The sequence below is a fragment of the Bufo gargarizans genome, chromosome 5, assembly GCF_014858855.1.
Source record: "Bufo gargarizans isolate SCDJY-AF-19 chromosome 5, ASM1485885v1, whole genome shotgun sequence".
Lineage (NCBI taxonomy): Eukaryota > Metazoa > Chordata > Amphibia > Anura > Bufonidae > Bufo > Bufo gargarizans.
This window is the reverse complement of record NC_058084.1, coordinates 147,319,905-147,342,166: the sequence shown is the minus strand read 5'-3', so window position 1 is coordinate 147,342,166 and position 22,262 is coordinate 147,319,905. Positions and strand designations below refer to the sequence as shown.

At 47.3% G+C, this 22,262-nt stretch overlaps 1 protein-coding gene across 1 annotated transcript in view; it reads left to right on the top strand.

The window, feature by feature from the left end:
* The first annotated feature begins 11,057 nt into the window (after window positions 1-11,057).
* Window positions 11,058-22,262, top strand: part of LOC122938510 (acetyl-coenzyme A synthetase, cytoplasmic-like) — a 53,649-nt gene continuing 42,444 nt past the window's right edge. The window contains exons 1-2 of the mRNA XM_044294062.1: window positions 11,058-11,334; window positions 11,536-11,731. Coding sequence (XP_044149997.1) covers window positions 11,193-11,334; window positions 11,536-11,731 — 338 coding nt within the window. The 5' untranslated portion in view covers window positions 11,058-11,192. The remainder of the gene's footprint in view (window positions 11,335-11,535; window positions 11,732-22,262) is intronic.

Sequence of the window (22,262 nt, the reverse complement as noted above, 5' to 3'; positions counted from 1 at the left end):
TGCTCCAGCAGAACCAAACACCACAGTGCAGCACAATAAACTGCTCCAGCAGAACCAAACACCACAGTGCAGCACAATATACTGCTCCAGCAGAACCAAACACCACAGTGCAGCACAATATACTGCCCCAGCAGAACTAGATACCACAGTGCAGCACAATATACTGCCCCAGCAGAACCAAACACCACAGTGCAGCACAATATACTGCTCCAGCAGAACCAAACACCACAGTGCAGCAAAATATACTGCCCCAGCAGAACTAGATACCACAGTGCAGCACAATATACTGCCCCAGCAGAACCAAACACCACAGTGCAGCAAAATATACTGCCCCAGCAGAACTAGATACCACAGTGCAGCACAATATACTGCCCCAGCAGAACTAGATACCACAGTGCAGCACAATATACTGCCCCAGCAGAACCAAATACCACAGTGCAGCACAATATACTGCTCCAGCAGAACCAAACACCACAGTGCAGCACAATATGCTGCTCTAGCAGAACCAAATACCACAGTGCAGCACAATATACTGCCCCAGCAGAACCAAATACCACAGTGCTGCACAACATACTGCCCCAGCAGAACTAGATACTACAGTGCAGCACAATATACTGCTCCAGCAGAACGAAACACCACAGTGCAGCACAATAAACTGCTCCAGCAGAACCAAACACCACAGTGCAGCACAATATACTGCTCCAGCAGAACCAAACACCACAGTGCAGCACAATATACTGCCCCAGCAGAACTAGATACCACAGTGCAGCACAATATACTGCCCCAGCAGAACCAAATACCACAGTGCAGCACAATATACTGCTCCAGCAGAACCAAACACCACAGTGCAGCACAATATGCTGCTCTAGCAGAACCAAATACCACAGTGCAGCACAATATACTGCCCCAGCAGAACCAAATACCACAGTGCTGCACAACATACTGCCCCAGCAGAACTAGATACTACAGTGCAGCACAATATACTGCTCCAGCAGAACCAAACACCACAGTGCAGCACAATATACTGCTCCAGCAGAACCAAACACCACAGTGCAGCACAATATACTGCTCCAGCAGAACCAAACACCACAGTGCAGCACAATATACTGCTCCAGCAGAACCAAACACCACAGTGCAGCACAATATACTGCCCCAGCAGAACTAGATACCACAGTGCAGCACAATATACTGCCCCAGCAGAACCAAATACCACAGTGCAGCACAATATACTGCTCCAGCAGAACCAAACACCACAGTGCAGCACAATATGCTGCTCTAGCAGAACCAAATACCACAGTGCAGCACAATATACTGCCCCAGCAGAACCAAATACCACAGTGCTGCACAACATACTGCCCCAGCAGAACTAGATACTACAGTGCAGCACAATATACTGCTCCAGCAGAACCAAACACCACAGTGCAGCACAATAAACTGCTCCAGCAGAACCAAACACCACAGTGCAGCACAATAAACTGCTCCAGCAGAACCAAACACCACAGTGCAGCACAATAAACTGCTCCAGCAGAACCAAACACCACAGTGCAGCACAATATACTGCTCCAGCAGAACCAAACACCACAGTGCAGCACAATATACTGCCCCAGCAGAACTAGATACCACAGTGCAGCACAATATACTGCCCCAGCAGAACCAAACACCACAGTGCAGCACAATATACTGCTCCAGCAGAACCAAACACCACAGTGCAGCAAAATATACTGCCCCAGCAGAACTAGATACCACAGTGCAGCACAATATACTGCCCCAGCAGAACCAAACACCACAGTGCAGCAAAATATACTGCCCCAGCAGAACTAGATACCACAGTGCAGCACAATATACTGCCCCAGCAGAACTAGATACCACAGTGCAGCACAATATACTGCCCCAGCAGAACCAAATACCACAGTGCAGCACAATATACTGCTCCAGCAGAACCAAACACCACAGTGCAGCACAATATGCTGCTCTAGCAGAACCAAATACCACAGTGCAGCACAATATACTGCCCCAGCAGAACCAAATACCACAGTGCTGCACAACATACTGCCCCAGCAGAACTAGATACTACAGTGCAGCACAATATACTGCTCCAGCAGAACCAAACACCACAGTGCAGCACAATAAACTGCTCCAGCAGAACCAAACACCACAGTGCAGCACAATATACTGCTCCAGCAGAACCAAACACCACAGTGCAGCACAATATACTGCCCCAGCAGAACTAGATACCACAGTGCAGCACAATATACTGCCCCAGCAGAACCAAATACCACAGTGCAGCACAATATACTGCTCCAGCAGAACCAAACACCACAGTGCAGCACAATATGCTGCTCTAGCAGAACCAAATACCACAGTGCAGCACAATATACTGCCCCAGCAGAACCAAATACCACAGTGCTGCACAACATACTGCCCCAGCAGAACTAGATACTACAGTGCAGCACAATATACTGCTCCAGCAGAACCAAACACCACAGTGCAGCACAATATACTGCTCCAGCAGAACCAAACACCACAGTGCAGCACAATATACTGCTCCAGCAGAACCAAACACCACAGTGCAGCACAATATACTGCTCCAGCAGAACCAAACACCACAGTGCAGCACAATATACTGCCCCAGCAGAACTAGATACCACAGTGCAGCACAATATACTGCCCCAGCAGAACCAAATACCACAGTGCAGCACAATATACTGCTCCAGCAGAACCAAACACCACAGTGCAGCACAATATGCTGCTCTAGCAGAACCAAATACCACAGTGCAGCACAATATACTGCCCCAGCAGAACCAAATACCACAGTGCTGCACAACATACTGCCCCAGCAGAACTAGATACTACAGTGCAGCACAATATACTGCTCCAGCAGAACCAAACACCACAGTGCAGCACAATAAACTGCTCCAGCAGAACCAAACACCACAGTGCAGCACAATAAACTGCTCCAGCAGAACCAAACACCACAGTGCAGCACAATAAACTGCTCCAGCAGAACCAAACACCACAGTGCAGCACAATATACTGCTCCAGCAGAACCAAACACCACAGTGCAGCACAATATACTGCCCCAGCAGAACTAGATACCACAGTGCAGCACAATATACTGCCCCAGCAGAACCAAACACCACAGTGCAGCACAATATACTGCTCCAGCAGAACCAAACACCACAGTGCAGCAAAATATACTGCCCCAGCAGAACTAGATACCACAGTGCAGCACAATATACTGCCCCAGCAGAACCAAACACCACAGTGCAGCAAAATATACTGCCCCAGCAGAACTAGATACCACAGTGCAGCACAATATACTGCCCCAGCAGAACTAGATACCACAGTGCAGCACAATATACTGCCCCAGCAGAACCAAATACCACAGTGCAGCACAATATACTGCTCCAGCAGAACCAAACACCACAGTGCAGCACAATATGCTGCTCTAGCAGAACCAAATACCACAGTGCAGCACAATATACTGCCCCAGCAGAACCAAATACCACAGTGCTGCACAACATACTGCCCCAGCAGAACTAGATACTACAGTGCAGCACAATATACTGCTCCAGCAGAACCAAACACCACAGTGCAGCACAATAAACTGCTCCAGCAGAACCAAACACCACAGTGCAGCACAATATACTGCTCCAGCAGAACCAAACACCACAGTGCAGCACAATATACTGCCCCAGCAGAACTAGATACCACAGTGCAGCACAATATACTGCCCCAGCAGAACCAAATACCACAGTGCAGCACAATATACTGCTCCAGCAGAACCAAACACCACAGTGCAGCACAATATACTGCTCCAGCAGAACCAAACACCACAGTGCAGCACAATATGCTGCTCTAGCAGAACCAAATACCACAGTGCAGCACAATATACTGCCCCAGCAGAACCAAATACCACAGTGCTGCACAACATACTGCCCCAGCAGAACTAGATACTACAGTGCAGCACAATATACTGCTCCAGCAGAACCAAACACCACAGTGCAGCACAATAAACTGCTCCAGCAGAACCAAACACCACAGTGCAGCACAATAAACTGCTCCAGCAGAACCAAACACCACAGTGCAGCACAATAAACTGCTCCAGCAGAACCAAACACCACAGTGCAGCACAATATACTGCTCCAGCAGAACCAAACACCACAGTGCAGCACAATATACTGCCCCAGCAGAACTAGATACCACAGTGCAGCACAATATACTGCCCCAGCAGAACCAAACACCACAGTGCAGCACAATATACTGCTCCAGCAGAACCAAACACCACAGTGCAGCAAAATATACTGCCCCAGCAGAACTAGATACCACAGTGCAGCACAATATACTGCCCCAGCAGAACCAAACACCACAGTGCAGCAAAATATACTGCCCCAGCAGAACTAGATACCACAGTGCAGCACAATATACTGCCCCAGCAGAACTAGATACCACAGTGCAGCACAATATACTGCCCCAGCAGAACCAAATACCACAGTGCAGCACAATATACTGCTCCAGCAGAACCAAACACCACAGTGCAGCACAATATGCTGCTCTAGCAGAACCAAATACCACAGTGCAGCACAATATACTGCCCCAGCAGAACCAAATACCACAGTGCTGCACAACATACTGCCCCAGCAGAACTAGATACTACAGTGCAGCACAATATACTGCTCCAGCAGAACCAAACACCACAGTGCAGCACAATAAACTGCTCCAGCAGAACCAAACACCACAGTGCAGCACAATATACTGCTCCAGCAGAACCAAACACCACAGTGCAGCACAATATACTGCCCCAGCAGAACTAGATACCACAGTGCAGCACAATATACTGCCCCAGCAGAACCAAATACCACAGTGCAGCACAATATACTGCTCCAGCAGAACCAAACACCACAGTGCAGCACAATATGCTGCTCTAGCAGAACCAAATACCACAGTGCAGCACAATATACTGCCCCAGCAGAACCAAATACCACAGTGCTGCACAACATACTGCCCCAGCAGAACTAGATACTACAGTGCAGCAGAATATACTGCTCCAGCAGAACCAAACACCACAGTGCAGCACAATATACTGCTCCAGCAGAACCAAACACCACAGTGCAGCACAATATACTGCTCCAGCAGAACCAAACACCACAGTGCAGCACAATATACTGCTCCAGCAGAACCAAACACCACAGTGCAGCACAATATACTGCCCCAGCAGAACTAGATACCACAGTGCAGCACAATATACTGCCCCAGCAGAACCAAATACCACAGTGCAGCACAATATACTGCTCCAGCAGAACCAAACACCACAGTGCAGCACAATATGCTGCTCTAGCAGAACCAAATACCACAGTGCAGCACAATATACTGCCCCAGCAGAACCAAATACCACAGTGCTGCACAACATACTGCCCCAGCAGAACTAGATACTACAGTGCAGCACAATATACTGCTCCAGCAGAACCAAACACCACAGTGCAGCACAATATACTGCTCCAGCAGAACCAAACACCACAGTGCAGCACAATATACTGCTCCAGCAGAACCAAACACCACAGTGCATCACAATATACTGCCCCAGCAGAACTAGATACCACAGTGCAGCACAATATACTGCCCCAGCAGAACCAAATACCACAGTGCAGCACAATATACTGCTCCAGCAGAACCAAACACCACAGTGCAGCACAATATGCTGCTCTAGCAGAACCAAATACCACAGTGCAGCACAATATACTGCCCCAGCAGAACCAAATACCACAGTGCTGCACAACATACTGCCCCAGCAGAACTAGATACTACAGTGCAGCACAATATACTGCTCCAGCAGAACCAAACACCACAGTGCAGCACAATATACTGCTCCAGCAGAACCAAACACCACAGTGCAGCACAATATACTGCTCCAGCAGAACCAAACACCACAGTGCAGCACAATATACTGCTCTACCAGAACCAAATACCACAGTGTAGCACAATATACTGTTTCAGCAGAACCAAATACCACAGTGCAGCACAAAATACTGCTCCAGCAGAACCAAATATTACAGTGTAGCACAAAATACTGCCCCAGCAGAACCAAACACCACAGTGCAGCACAAAATACTGCTCCAGCAGAACCAGATACCACAGTGCAGCACAATATACTGCTCCAGCAGAACCAAACACCACAGTGCAGCAATAAAATACTGCTCCAGCAGCACCAAACACCACAGTGCAGCACAATATACTTCTCCAGCAGAACCAGATACTACAGTGCAGCACAATATACTGCTCCAGCAGAACCAAACACCACAGTGCAGCACAATATACTGCTCCAGCAGAACCAAATACCACAGTGCAGCACAATATACTGCCCCAGCAGAACTAGATACCACAGTGCAGCACAATATACTGCTCCAGCAGAACCAAACACCACAGTGCAGCACAATATACTGCTCCAGCAGAACCAAACACCACAGTGCATCACAATATACTGCCCCAGCAGAACTAGATACCACAGTGCAGCACAATATACTGCCCCAGCAGAACCAAATACCACAGTGCAGCACAATATACTGCTCCAGCAGAACCAAACACCACAGTGCAGCACAATATGCTGCTCTAGCAGAACCAAATACCACAGTGCAGCACAATATACTGCCCCAGCAGAACCAAATACCACAGTGCTGCACAACATACTGCCCCAGCAGAACTAGATACTACAGTGCAGCACAATATACTGCTCCAGCAGAACCAAACACCACAGTGCAGCACAATATACTGCTCCAGCAGAACCAAACACCACAGTGCAGCACAATATACTGCTCCAGCAGAACCAAACACCACAGTGCAGCACAATATACTGCTCTACCAGAACCAAATACCACAGTGTAGCACAATATACTGTTTCAGCAGAACCAAATACCACAGTGCAGCACAAAATACTGCTCCAGCAGAACCAAATATTACAGTGTAGCACAAAATACTGCCCCAGCAGAACCAAACACCACAGTGCAGCACAAAATACTGCTCCAGCAGAACCAGATACCACAGTGCAGCACAATATACTGCTCCAGCAGAACCAAACACCACAGTGCAGCACAAAATACTGCTCCAGCAGCACCAAACACCACAGTGCAGCACAATATACTTCTCCAGCAGAACCAGATACTACAGTGCAGCACAATATACTGCTCCAGCAGAACCAAACACCACAGTGCAGCACAATATACTGCTCCAGCAGAACCAAATACCACAGTGCAGCACAATATACTGCCCCAGCAGAACTAGATACCACAGTGCAGCACAATATACTGCTCCAGCAGAACCAAACACCACAGTGCAGCACAATATGCTGCTCTAGCAGAACCAAATACCACAGTGCAGCACAATATACTGCCCCAGCAGAACCAAACACCACAGTGCAGCACAATATACTGCCCCAGCAGAACTAGATACTACAGTGCAGCACAATATACTGCTCCAGCAGAACCAAACACCACAGTGCAGCACAATATACTGCTCCAGCAGAACCAAACACCACAGTGCAGCACAATATACTGCTCTACCAGAACCAAATACCACAGTGCAGCACAATATACTGCTTCAGCAGAACCAAATACCACAGTGCAGCACAAAATACTGCTCCAGCAGAACCAAATATTACAGTGCAGCACAAAATACTGCCCCAGCAGAACCAAATATTACAGTCCAGCACAAAATACTGCTCCAGCAGAACCAAACACCACAGTGTAGCACAAAATACTGCTCCAGCAGAACCAAACACCACAGTGCAGCACAAAATACTGCTCCAGCAGAACCAAATACCACAGTGCAGCACAATATACTGCTCCAGCAGAACCAGATACCACAGTGCAGCACAAAATACTGCTTCAGCAGAACCAAATACCACAGTGCAGCACAAAATACTGCCCCAGCAGAACCTAATACCACAGTGCAGCACAATATACTGCTCCAGCAGAACCAAATACCACAGTGCAGCACAAAATACCTCCCCAGCAGAACCAGATACCACAGTGCAGCACAAAATACTGCTCCAGCAGAACCAGATACCACAGTGCAGCACAAAATACTGCTCCAGCAGAACCAAATACCATAGTGCAGCACAAAATACTGCCCCAGCAGAACCTAATACCACAGTGCAGCACAATATACTGCTCCAGCAGAACCAAATACCACAGTGCAGCACAAAATACCTCCCCAGCAGAACCAGATACCACAGTGCAGCACAAAATACTGCTCCAGCAGAACCAGATACCATAGTGCAGCACAAAATACTGCTCCAGCAGAACCAAATACCATAGTGCAGCACAAAATACTGCCCCAGCAGAACCAAATACCACAGTACAGCAGCACAATATACTGCCCCAGCAGAACCAAATACCACAGTGCAGCACAATATACTGCTCCAGCAGAACCAGATACCACAGTGCAGCACAATATACTGCCCCAGCATAACTAAAACCACAGTGCAGCACAAAATACTGCCCCAGCAGAACCAAATACCACAGTGCAGCACAAAATACTGCCCCAGCAGAACCAAATATCACAGTGCAGCACAAAATACTGCCCCAGCAGAACCAAATACCACAGTGCAGCACAAAATACTGCCCCAGCAGAACCAAATATCACAGTGCAGCACAAAATACTGCCCCAGCAGAACCAAATACCACAGTGCAGCAAAAAATACTGCCCCAGCAGAACTAAAACCACAGTGCAGCACAAAATACTGCCCCAGCAGAACCAAACATCACAGTGCAGCACAAAATACTGCCCCAGCAGAACTAAAACCACAGTGCAGCACAATATACTGCCCCAGCAGAACTAAAACCACAGTGCAGCACAAAATACTGCCCCAGCAGAACCAAACACCACAGTGCAGCACAAAATACTGCCCCAGCAGAACTAAAACCACAGTGCAGCACAAAATACTGCCCCAGCAGAACCAAACATCACAGTGCAGCACAAAATACTGCCCCAGCAGAACTAAAACCACAGTGCAGCACAATATACTGCCCCAGCAGAACTAAAACCACAGTGCAGCACAAAATACTGCCCCAGCAGAACCAAACACCACAGTGCAGCACAAAATACTGCCCCAGCAGAACTAAAACCACAGTGCAGCACAAAATACTGCCCCAGCAGAACCAAACATCACAGTGCAGCACAAAATACTGCCCCAGCAGAACTAAAACCACAGTGCAGCACAATATACTGCCCCAGCAGAACTAAAACCACAGTGCAGCACAAAATACTGCCCCAGCAGAACCAAACACCACAGTGCAGCACAAAATACTGCCCCAGCAGAACTAAAACCACAGTGCAGCACAATATACTGCCCCAGCAGAACCAATTACCACAGTGCAACACAAAAGAATACTGCCACCTGTGCCCACAGTATGAAACTGTATCATCGTCCTGAGCTTGGCAATACTGTTGAATTCAGGAGGGCACCTGGGGGGACTGGCCGGTTGCATAAGTGGTGATGCTCCTACATATGCTGAGAGCTTCAGATCTATATACACTCGGCAGCTAAGGCTTCGTTCACATCACCGTTCAGTCTTTCCGTTTAGGAGCAGAATGGAAAGGACGGATTCTGCACATAACTGAGCTGAACGGAGCCTAAGGACCCCATTGACTATAATGGGGTCCGTTAGGTTTCCGCTCAGAGGAAGATTTTTGAAGCAGAGACATAAGTCCTGTATGCACAACTTTTGTCTCCGCTCCATAATCATCTTCTGAGCGGAAACCTAACGGACCACATTATAGTCTATGGGGTCCTTAGGTTCAGTTCGGCTCAGTTATGTGCAGAATCCGTCCTTTCCGTTCTGCTCCTAAACGGAGCAGGAGAACGGAAAGACTGAACGGTGATATGAACGAAGCCTAAGGCTACGTTCACACTAGCGTTTTTGCTGGATCCGGCAGGGTGGAACCGAACCCAGATTCGGGAAATGTTTTTTTTTACAGTACAAATTAATGAAGTTATTGCGTGAAGTCTCGCCAGACTTCGCGAAGCAATAACTTCGGCTCAGTGGAGCCAATACATTTGAGTCGATTCGCTCATCCCTACTGATGATTACATCCGGTTGTATTATCTTTAACATACCCAAGACGGATCCGTCATGAACTCCATTGAAAGTCAATGGGGGACGGATACGTTTTCTATTATGTCAGAGAAAACGGATCCGTCCCCATTGACTTGCATTGTGGGTCATGACAGATCCATCTTGCTCCGCATCCCAGGACAGAAAGCAAACCACAGCATGCTGTGGTTTGCTCTCCGGTATGAGAACGGAATTTATTTTTGACTATTCCATTCTGTTCAGTTACGTTTTGTCCCCATTGACAATGAAGCGTTTTTGTTTCCGGTTTTGAGACTGTGTGACGGATCTCAATACCGGAAAATATTAACGCTAGTGCGAAAGTAGCCTAAGAGGAGGGCTTGGCGGCCGCCTGGGTATTGGCCCACCGGGAAATTTCTCTGTAGGGTCTATGGCCAGTCCACCCATTCACACCAGGCGACTTTTGGTAGGAGGCCAAATGTTTTCCGGTGGTTCCCCATGATACAATAGTTAGTAATGGCTGCTTTGTGGGCAGGAAGAGCTGCGTGCTGCCTGGACATGTCAGTGAATGGCTCTTTCACACCCCCGTGTAGAGTAAGCCTGCCCTACTCACTACACCCGGCCCAGTCTGTGAGGCACATACACACAAGTACTGCAGGAGCCAGCAGCAGTGAGCCCCCTCCTCCATCACATCGCCCCTGACCCCAGCAGCGCCCCCTCATCCTCCGCCCGCTAACTCCACTGTCTTACGTGCGCACCATCTCCTTACACTCCAATGGCAAGAGATGAGCAGAGCGCGCCGCAGCCAATCAGAGGAAAGCAGTGTGAGCAGGGCGTGCGCTTATTGGATGGCCGCACATGAGAATACAGACCCGGGCGACATTCGCCAATCAGAAAGAAGGCGTGTGAGCAGGGCGTGCATTGATTGGATGGCCACTTATGACAATCCAGACCCAGGCGACATTCGCAAATCGGGTCCTGCTGCAAGAGTGAGCGAGCAGGCGGTGAGGAGGCGGGGTCAGCACCGGCTGGTAAGTCCCCTGTAGCCTCCACCGCCCGTCACCTTCATTTACACATACGTCTGTGGAGGGGGCACTTCACCTGTCGCTCTCACAAGCTGCAAACATGCCAAGTCAGGTGAAGGCAGCGACCGAAGAAGAGGAGGTCACCACCTATCATCCTGCAGAACTCCTGCGAGAACATGCCCACGTCCCAGACCTAAGAACTTACAGAGATCTGTATGAGAAGTCCATCCAGCATCCACAAGGTACTCCCCTATCCATTCACTCAGGTTGTCACAGGTACAGGTAGGAAAAGCTGGGGTTGTCATGTGCACAGCTCATTATGATACCAGGGTGCATTACATAGGAAGCGCAAATGGTTAAATAACAAACCAAGCTCTGCTACATGACACAAGGAGACCATTGATGAGAATGTGCTTCCTCATACATGTCTTCCTTCTTCGCAGAATTCTGGATGGACGTGGCCAAGGAATTCTATTGGAAATCTCCCCCCACCGGCAAAGTCCTGGACTATAATTTTGATATCACCAAAGGCAAAATATTTGTGGACTTCATGAAAGGGGCCAAGACCAACGTGTGCTACAATGTTGTGGACAGGAACGTCCTGGAGAAGAACCTTGGGGAGAAGACGGCGTATTTCTGGTAATATAGATACCGCCTACTGATAGCGGATGTGACAGGGCTGGCTAGGTGGGGTATACCAGTACCCCTTCCTATGGGGCGGACATATCGTTACCCTGCATCAGAATCGAAGGGGTGTTCCTGTATCCACAAACTTGCTTGACCTTCCCAAAATCTCACAGGCTTGAATGGAAAAAGCCGCACACAATTTTGGCTGTGACCACTTCAGCTGGCGGATAGAGGGTCAGAGGTACTCCCAGCCATGCTGCGGGATCTTCATATTGATGGCGTATCCTCAGGATAGGTCTTCGATATTAGATTGGCAGGGGTCCGACTCCTGGCACCCGACTGATCAGCCGTTTGGGTAAGCTATGGAGCTCCTGTGAGCGCCCCAGCCTTCTCGTAGCTTACCCAGCACAGCGCCATCTATTTGATAGCGGCTGTACTTAGTATTGCAGCACATGCCCATTTACTTGTAAGCGATGAAGAGGCCTGGGGGGACATTCACACTGCGGCTTTTTAAGCAGAATTTTGGAGGTGACAGCCATGCCGAAATTTCGCTGAAAAACCAGTCCTCTCTGCCTCCCATACTTCTCGATGGGAGGCAGCGCACAGGATGGCGGTGCAGAGGCTTAAAGCCGCAGTAGCACCTAGAAATGACATATCCCTTCTTGGCGCACCCACGGCTTTAAGCCGCCGCTCCGCAATCCTCAGCGCTGCCTCTTATTGAGATCTATTAGAGGCACAGCAGGTTTTTTGGCTACATTTTGGCACGGCTGCGCCAAAATTCCTCTCGGAAAGCTGCCGTGTGAACGTCCCCTAAGTCTTCACGAAGCGCCGTGGCCTCTTCATACTGCTGATTGGCAGGAGTTAGACCCCCCACCGATCTGATATTGATGACCTGCCCTGGGGAGAGGTCATCAATATCAGAATCTCGGAAACCCCTTTAAATCCTGATCACCAATCCAAATAACAGGCAAGAATAGCCCTCTTTTGATCCTTCCAACCTGGATACCCCTCATTCTCATAGGTTCTGCCTACTTTGTGTAGCAGATGATAAAAGAAGACTGGTTGGTATGCGGATAATGTGAAGAGTGGAAGTTGTAGTTCAGGTGTACCTCCATTTTTTTGTTCCAGGCATTGTTAAAGGGGTTATCCAACGGTATAAACACCCCCCACAATGCCCAGGCCCTTCATATGGAAGATACTTACGCGGTCCTCGGCACCCGCGGTGTGCAGCCAATAGCACATGACAGTGACCTGCTTCCCTAGCATTAAATCCGTGCCCAAAATCTGCCCTTAATTCCTATAAGTTTTTAAGGAATCTGTTAGTTGTCTAGTAATGGACCGCATCACAAGCCAAGACATCGCCCCATATTTACCATTACTCATCTAACTGCACTTAAAGGGATTATACCATAATTGACGTAAATATTCATATATATAGTACATTACAGTCTATTACTACCAAAGCTAGAACCAGCCCTGTGTCTCACATGTATCCAGAGATCTCCCCAGTCATTGCTCCAGTTGTTCTGCCAGATTTCAGACTGGCAGCTCAGTGGGCGTGTCCTTTCTATGTGGGCGTGTCCTTTCTCTGTGGGCGTGTCCTTTCTCTGTGGGCGTGTCCTTTCTCTGTGGGCATGTCCTTTCTCTGTGGGCGTGCTCTTTCTCAGGAGCTGTGTTCTTTTTTGCCGCAGCTCTTTCCTTGTAACTGCCACAGCTTCTAACAGGTGATATGGCTGGTGACAGATAAGATTTAATCTGAGCATGTGCGACCATCTTTGTGAGGTGGATGGAGTAATAAGGAAAAGAACAGACAGCAGATTTTACAGATTTTATTGAATATCTCAGGGGCTGTACTGAATGTTTAATTCCATGCAATTACAAAAGTATTCAGATCCAGGTGCTGGTTTGAGAAATGTAGATTCTTTTTCGTGGGACGACCCCTTTAAGAATTAACATTGAATAGAAAGTCTTCAATCTCCAATCGCATGTTATGAAGGCAGATATTCTTTAGCACTGCTAGAGAACTGGAATGTCCCTTCTATGTAACATAATGCCGTGTCATCACTAAGGGGCCTCTTATATGTGTATAGATGGCATCAAAAATCTGCATTTATTGGCAGCCGAACAGGGAATTTGCTGCTGACAAATGAGAATTGTATGGTGGGCGAATGATCGTTTTACTGATTGCCTCTCCCGATACTCCCAGCGATTACCGTGTGTAAATGGCACTTAACAAGCGCCACTCGCCAGGCTGATCAGCGCGTGTTACATGGCAGAAATCTGTAAATGGACCCGTATACAATGTATATAATCCCAATTACTGTATCCATGTCATTTGTTACAAAGAACGTGTCTCAAAATTATTCCAAAGACTCGCTTAGGCAACTTTCACGCTAGCGTTTTTACTGGATCCGGCAGAGTTCAGCAAAGACACTTCTGTTACTGATAATACAACCATCTGCATCCGTTATGAAGGGATCCGGTTGTATCATCTTTAACATAGCCAAGATGGATCCGTCATAAACTCCACTGAAAGTCAATGGTGGACGGATCTGTTTTCTATTGCGGATACATCTTGCCGGAAAGCAAACTACACCGCTCTCTGGTATGGGAACGCAACTAAACAGAGCAGAATGCATTTTGGAGCACTCCATTCCGTTCAGTTCAGTTTTGTCCCCATTGACAATGAATGAATGAATGGGGACAAAACTGAAGCGTTTTTTTCCAGTATTGAGCCCATATGACGGAACTCAATACCGGAAAACTAAAACGCTAGTGTGAAAGTATCCTTAAAGGGAACCTGTCATCAACTTTATGCAGCCCATACTAACAGCAGAATAAAGTAGAGACGGGTGAGTTGATTTCAGCGGTCTGTCATTTATAAGTTTAAAGTAAGAGGTTGCCGAGAACCAACATCACAACCATTGCACAATCCTCACCTATCCACAGAATAGTGTCTGATTGGTAGGGGCCAACCGCTAAAGACTCACACGGGAGACCTTTGTCCCAACATGATCGAAGTAGCAGTTGAGCATGCACAGTGCCACTCCATTCAAAGAGTATGGGACTGCCAAAAATAGTTGAGTCCTGCATTGTGGATGGGAAATCTACTTTATTGGGCATATTACAATTAAAGAGGATATACTTACCGCCCTGAACCCCCTTTGATCCCAAGTCACCGCTCATCCCCGTTACTGCAGCTGTGATGGTATGTTCCTGTATAACACACGTGACCACTGCAGCCAATCACTGGCCTCAGCCATATACAGCACAAGACCGCTGAGGAACAGTGATTGACTGCAGAAGCCACGTGTGGTATACTGGCTGTCATTCCTGCAGGCCAGTCGGGAGGAGACGGCTGCGGCCCTGGATCACAGAGGACTTGGGGAGGGAAGTGTAACTTGTTGCTTTTATTCTAATTACTTCCCTTCCTTTATAACAATTAGGGCAGAAAACCCCTTTAAACCTATCCCCAGCAACTGAAATCAGATCATTAAGGATCATTCACATGACTATGATCGGTCAGGGCCCATGTGTCAGTCATATTTCCTGGACCGACCGCAGCTCCCCTGACTGGAAATGACTGTATCACAGTGATTTATGGTGTAGTCAGTCCCTATCTGATCGCGGGGGAGATGCGATGATGTCAGTATAGTCCATTAGACTGCACCATGAATCAATATGATGCAGATCGTTCAGGTCAGGGGGTTCGCAGTTGGTCAGAGAAATGCAGTGGACACACGGGCCGTGTTCCCTGGACCGATCATGGTCATGTGAATCAGCCCTTATCTGGTTTATAATCTTTTATGTTACCTCCTTGGAAATATGTACCTAAGGAGTCTTGATATGACTTTAGCGGTTTATTGTAGCATCATATATTAACTATTCTGGTTGACATTGTGGGGATTTCGCTTACAGTATATATATGAGCCATATACATAACGCAGTTGTTATAGCAGTTAAACTATGGATATGCATAAATGACCGGGCAAATTATTTACTATATTATCTGTACTTTGGGAACAGTTATGACATTATGGACTTTGTTACGGTAATTTACCCTTTGATGTCACACATACTCCCAAAATGTGTGTATAAATGTCTATACTTTTACAGTAAGCACATTTACTCATCCTTGCTGTGCAGGCCTACCGGTGGCGTAGCGTGGGTGGGGGGGCATGGAGGGGAAGTTGCCCCAGGCACCAAGTTGCAAAGGGGTCCCCTGTATATGTACAGCACTGGATGAAAGCTCCTGCAATCTAGCAGGAACAGGTCAGTGACAGCAGTGGACCCCAGGAAGACAAAAGCAGTTTATTACCACTTCTGCCTTCTCCTTTCCTCTGTGCATAGCACTCAGTGGGCGCAAATAGCAGAAGTGGCTACGCCCCCTACTCTAGTGGACCTGACGATTATGTGATCACCGGGCAGCGTAGAGATGCTGGTTCTTAGCACACCCTGATCAGCTCTGCATGTGTTAAAAAGGGCATGTCTACAGGTTAGGGGGCGCAATACTTGGCTTGCCCAGGACGCTGGCAACCCATGCTACGCTACTGAAGCCTATTTACAATGCTCTAGACTCCCTAAAGCTGGCTCTACATAAATACTTAACACCTAGATCATAGCTTTTTTTTTTTTTTTTTAAGTTCTTCAATGGCTGCATCAATAGTGAGGTACTTGTAAATTCATGGCAACGACCCCACTGCTGTGATTGGAGCAGTATTTCATCACCCATATCCTTGAAGATCTTCCACTAGGGCTATTGTTATAATGTGAAGATTTATGCCATGCCTTTTGCGTTATGACACAGATCATGGAAAGATGAAACGCATTTGTTAAGGAAATTGTGTTCGCTTATTTTGTGTGGTCGGTTTCTATTGAATAGACCCAACGTGATTTTGCTAAAAACAATAAGCAGCCTGAGGAGAGTTCTGTTTGGTTGGAGTGACTCACTATAAATGCTCCAGATTTAGAAAATATATTCTCAAATTCGAGACATAGAAAAGGTGTGGAGCTGAAGCCTTGAAGCTATTTTGGAGATGACCCAGATTTTAAAGATAATTTCAGTTTTAGGCCAGTCAACATCGCAACTTGTTATTGAAGAAAGATGGACTACATTCTGTCTGGGGCTGCAGTAAGCGATTATTTTAGAAATCGAGTATTCTACCGATTATTTTTTACGATTAATCGAGTAATCTAATAAGAAAACATGAATTCATGTTTTCCTTTATAAAAACTCATCAGACCCCCTGCCATCAGTCCCTAACACCCTTCCCCCTGTGTGATCAGCCCAAGTGCATCAGTTCCCCCCAGTGCCATCAGCTCTTCCTCACCCCAGTCCCACCAGCTACCCCCTCAGTGCTACCAGCTGGCCCCCAGTGCCACCAGATGCCCCCCCCAGTGCCATCAGCTGCCCCCCAGTGCCATCAGATTCCCTCCCAGTTACCCCCTCAGTGCCACTAGCTTGCCCCCAGTGCCACCAACTGCCACCAGCTTTCCCCCCCAGTGCCACCATCTTGCCCCCTAATGCCATCAGCTTGCCCCCCAGTGCCACCAGCTTGCCCCCCAGTGCCACCAGCGTGCGCCACCAACTGCCCCCCAGTGCCACCAACTTCCCCCCAATGCCACCATCTCCCCCTCCTTGCCATGTCCCCAGTGACAGTACTTGCCTTTCCTGTAGAGGCGCCGCTCCACAGCTCCTCCATCTTCTCTGCGCGCTGCACTGACGTCCCATAGCGTCTTTCATAGTGCGCGCTTACATGCACTATGACCTGACGATGTGTCAGGAAGAAAGTGCAGCGCGGTGCAGGCCAGTGGGTGACTACGGAGCGGTAAGTAATAGCAAGCGCTTCACTCCCGCTCTGTGGTCACATGACACTAATGAATCCTTGATGCAAAAAATTAGCATTGAGAATTTTTTTGTGTCGAATTACTCAATTAAATTGAATAATCGTTTCAGCCCTAATTCTATCCTAATTACAAAGAAGCAGAGCGTGTGTGTCGCCATTCAGTGATATTCTTAGTTCCCTGAGGTAAACAGGGCAGATATTGAATGACGTAAAGGACATACTTATAGGTCTGAATGACCTGTATGGTGGTAAGGACAAGGACAAAGAGGGACTACTACTGCTGATTTCACTAGTGCTAATAATGCTAATTTTATATTTATATTCAATGGTTAATGTGTATGTTAATCCTGTATATGAAGTATACGCTAATTCTTCTCCAATCGGCACTACTCAGAGATGTCCAGCAGAACAACAGAAACCTGCAGTCCTGAGTAAGGGATTCTTCCGGTGGTGTTAAATGGTACAAGACTAGCCGCGAAATCCATGCCAAAGAAGATCCACGGCACTTCACCTCACAGGTCTTTATTCAAGTTGTGCAATCTGCTTGTGTCCCTCCCGTTCATGTACCTGCTTGAGACCTGTGAAGTGCTGTGGATCTTCTTTTGCATTAATGTATATAGTATGGTAGCATATGCTGCTATGTAAAGTCTATATGGACACCTGATGCTATTGCTTTGTGGTATCAGTCTTTCAAGGTGCTTTCTGGGATTTTTATATTGATGGCGAATCCTCAGGATAGGTAATCAATATGAGATTGGCGGCACCCCCACTGGTCAGCCTTTTGATGAAGCCATGGCACTCACTAGAACTTCTCGCAGCTCACCAACCACAGAGACGTTCATTGTACAGCGGCTGTGCTTGGTACTGCACCTCGGCCCCATTCACTTGAATAGGACTGAGCTGCGTCTATGTCATATGACTGATGACTGTGTTGTCACTGTCATCAAGTTGTGATGTCAAGTGTTCAAAGAGCCCTCAGCTGCTTTCTACAGCTAAACGGTGGGGTGCCAGGAGTTGGACCCCAACACTCTAATATTGAAACGTATACTAATAGGTCATCAATGCGAAAATCCCAGAAAACCCCTTTAAGCGTATCATACTGTATAGTTCCACCGCCATACACCTCTGGCAGCACATATTTCAGGGAAACAGTAGGATCCTGAATGCTAAACTTACTGCTCACTATAGACAGCAGATTCTTTCCACCAGCAGTCTCATGTCTCTTAGCAGGTGTACATTTTTTCCTCACAAGTACCTGTAGGGCAGCGGTGGCGAACCTATGGTACGGGTGCCAGAGGCAGCACTCAGAGCCCTCTCTGTGGGCACCCGCCCCCTGGAAAAAGTCTATGGTGTACCGATATGCCTTATGCCTCTTTCACACGAGCGTGTCTGGATAAGGTCCGGATGCGTTGCGGGTGCAATGCATTTTGCACGCGCGTGATAAAAAACCGAATGTGGTACCCAGACCCGAACTTCTTCACAGAAGAAGGTTGTGTAGATTGTATTATTTCCCCTTATAACATGGTTATAAGGGAAAATAATAGCATTCTGAATACAGAATGCATAGTACAATAGGGCTGGAGGGGTTAATAAAAAAATAATAAAAAAATATTTAACTCACCTTAATCCACTTGTTCGCGCAGCCGGCATCTCTTCTGTCTTCTTCTTTGAGGAATAGGATTTTTGATGACGTCACTGCGTTCATCACATGATCCATCACATGATCTTTTACCATGGTGATGGATCATGTGACGGACCATGTGATGAGACGTCATCAAAGGTCCTATTCCTCAAAGAAGAAGACAGAAGAGATGCCGGCTGCGCGAACAAGTGGATTAAGGTGAGTGAATTATTTATTTATTTTTAACCCCTCCAGCCCTATTGTACTATGCATTCTGTATTCAGAATGCTATTTTCCCTTATAACCATGTTGTAAGGGAAAATAATAAAGATCGGGTCCCCATCCCGATTGTCTCCTAGCAACCGTGCGTGAAAATCGCACCGCATACGCACTTGCTTGCGATTTTCACGCAGCACCAGTCACTTCGATGGGGCCTGCGTTGCGTGAAAAACGCACAATATAGAGCATGCTGCGATTTTTACGCAACGCAAAAGTGATGCGTGAAAATCACCGCTCATGTGCACAGCCCCATAGAAATGAATGGGTCCGGATTCAGTGCTGGTGCAATGCATTTACCTCATGTATTGCACCCGCGCGGAAATCTCGCCCGTGTGAAAGAGGCCTTAGACTTTTCTTGCCATTCATCAGCGCAGGGCGCACTATGAGCGGCACGGGCAGCGCAGTGAATGCAGGCAGGCCATTATAGCTAAATGGTAAAGTACATGGAGGATATACTAGATTGGACTGTAGCATTCAGACTAAATTGCCGTGTTGGCACTTTGTGATAAAAAACTGGGTTTTGGGTTGTAGTTTGAGAACTCGGTCTCTAAAAGGTTTCGCCATCACTGCTGTAGGGTTTTAGGGTACGGCTATACGGTGACCCTGGTCGCACGACAGCTGTTGCAGACAGGTTCGCAGAGTAGCTGTTATCCCATAAAAATGAAATGGATTGCAGCACGAGTCATAAGAAATCCAACACTGTTGGTGCAGGTCATTCATGTATGTAACCCTATCAGTGTTCTCCAGAATTAGACATTTTCATCACCATTCTTTATCTACATACGATTTTCTAATAAGACATGGACGGAAAAATGTATAGTCTCTTTTACGCACTTTGTGGCATCCAAGCACAGTTCATCCTAGCCTCTTAACGGTGTATTCCGGTAGGTCAAAGTGAAGGCTGCAAACGGCATGGGTGTGTGCTGGATTTTATACACCTGTGGCAATGGGACTGAATGAAACTCCTTAATAGGACCTTTCCCTGGTCCTGACATTACCATATGAATACCTGGCAGTGTAGGGCATATTGATGACATGTAATATAACCTTTTTTTTTTTTTTCTGTGGACTGCCCCATTCCCCCTGTTCTGGTTTCCCGCCCTGTATGTAAATCCATACCATCGGTACAGGGAGTAGGGGGATATGCCACAAATGTCAGATAGGTACGAGTCCCAGAGGTGACCCCTGAAGTGATCAAAGAATATCTGCACATGCGTGGCCTCCCTCCCTTCATTAATTTTTATCAGACTACAGAATATAGCTGAGCTCGACTATTTTTGGTACTCCTATGGAAATGATTGAAGAGCATGCTGCTCATGTGCAGTGCACTCTTTCACTTTGGGGGCCCTATTCTAGAGCTAGGTGCAGGTCACAGAGGCGGGACCCACACATATCTCTAGGATATGCCACCAATGTCTTAGGTGACACAAGCCCGTTAGGATCATAAAGATCAGTAGAAGAGTCCCCCAGTAAGCACAGGTTGCCCCTCAATAACACTGCATTGGGAGTTGCTACTTGAGGGCTCTTGCAGGTACGGAGAGACCTTTAGGGTTCTTTCACACGAGCGGATGCCGTGCGTGTAATCCTCTGCGTGAAAGAGAGCCAAGCCCCGTCCCGGACAGCAGAGACACGGAGCAGTAACATGATTGATAATGCTCTGTGCCTCTCTGTGATCTTTTTACTACAAAATCACAGTGACAACTTTTTCTCACTGATTTTGTAGTAAAAAGATCACAGAGACGCACAGATCATTATCAATCATGTTACTGCTCCGTGTCTCTGCTGTCTGGAACGGGGCTTGGCTCTCTTTCACGCAGCAGATTACCCGCACGGCATCCGCTCGTGTGAAAGAGACCTTTAGGCACCCTAATACAAGCAGTTTTATAATTAACTTTATTGTTAAACCATTTTATATTTACACTGGGAAAGTTTTTTTTTTTTTTTCATGTGTAAATGGCTCTTTATGAAATTAGAACCTTATTACTTAAATGTTGTAATGTGAAAGGAGGCTGCCGGGTCCAGCCGTGTCCCAGCAGGGTTCTAACAACAATCTACTGTACAGAGGAATATGTTTGTCATAAAACATATCACATGTTATCAGGGCTGGGAGAGAACTAGACCTGGATATTCTGCAGACGTAATCCAGTTATTAAACAGTCGTTATCTTTATGTAGAGCAGTGACAGTATGAAAAGGGAAGAGCCCTGTGCTATTGAGGTTAAGATAACGAGTTTCCCTTGATCTAAATATATCTTTTTAATGACGTCTAGACCTATTTATAACGTTTTAGTTTAACAAATTCCTGGTTTTAAAAGGGTTGTCCTGGTTCAGGGTTGAACCCGAATAGCACCGCTTCTGTATTCACTTAGTATGTATGAGAGGAGCATCGGAGCATTCCCTTTGCCTGGCTGCATTGCGCAGCGCGAGCCCTGTTTGTTGTGAGCCGGACGGTGACGTCCCGGGATTCCCAACACTATGCTAGGCAGAGGCTTCCGCCTAGCAGTGAGCCCCGTGGTGTCACCGGCATAGGTAGACGGTGTATAGCGCTGCCCTAGGCTCTTTTGGAGGTGGGTACTATGCAAAGCAGCCATGTTTTTGTAATCCTGCACAATCCTGTGAACACACTCATTTATAAGACGTTGGAATAGATGGATGTTGTTCAGAAGATAACTGAGGTCATGGCTCACAATTTGTTTGGGTTTACAATCATGTTTGGACAAGTTGACGTTAAAAACAGCAACAAAAACAGCATAAGGGTACTTTCACACTAGCGGTGTTCAGATCCGGCAGGCAGTTCC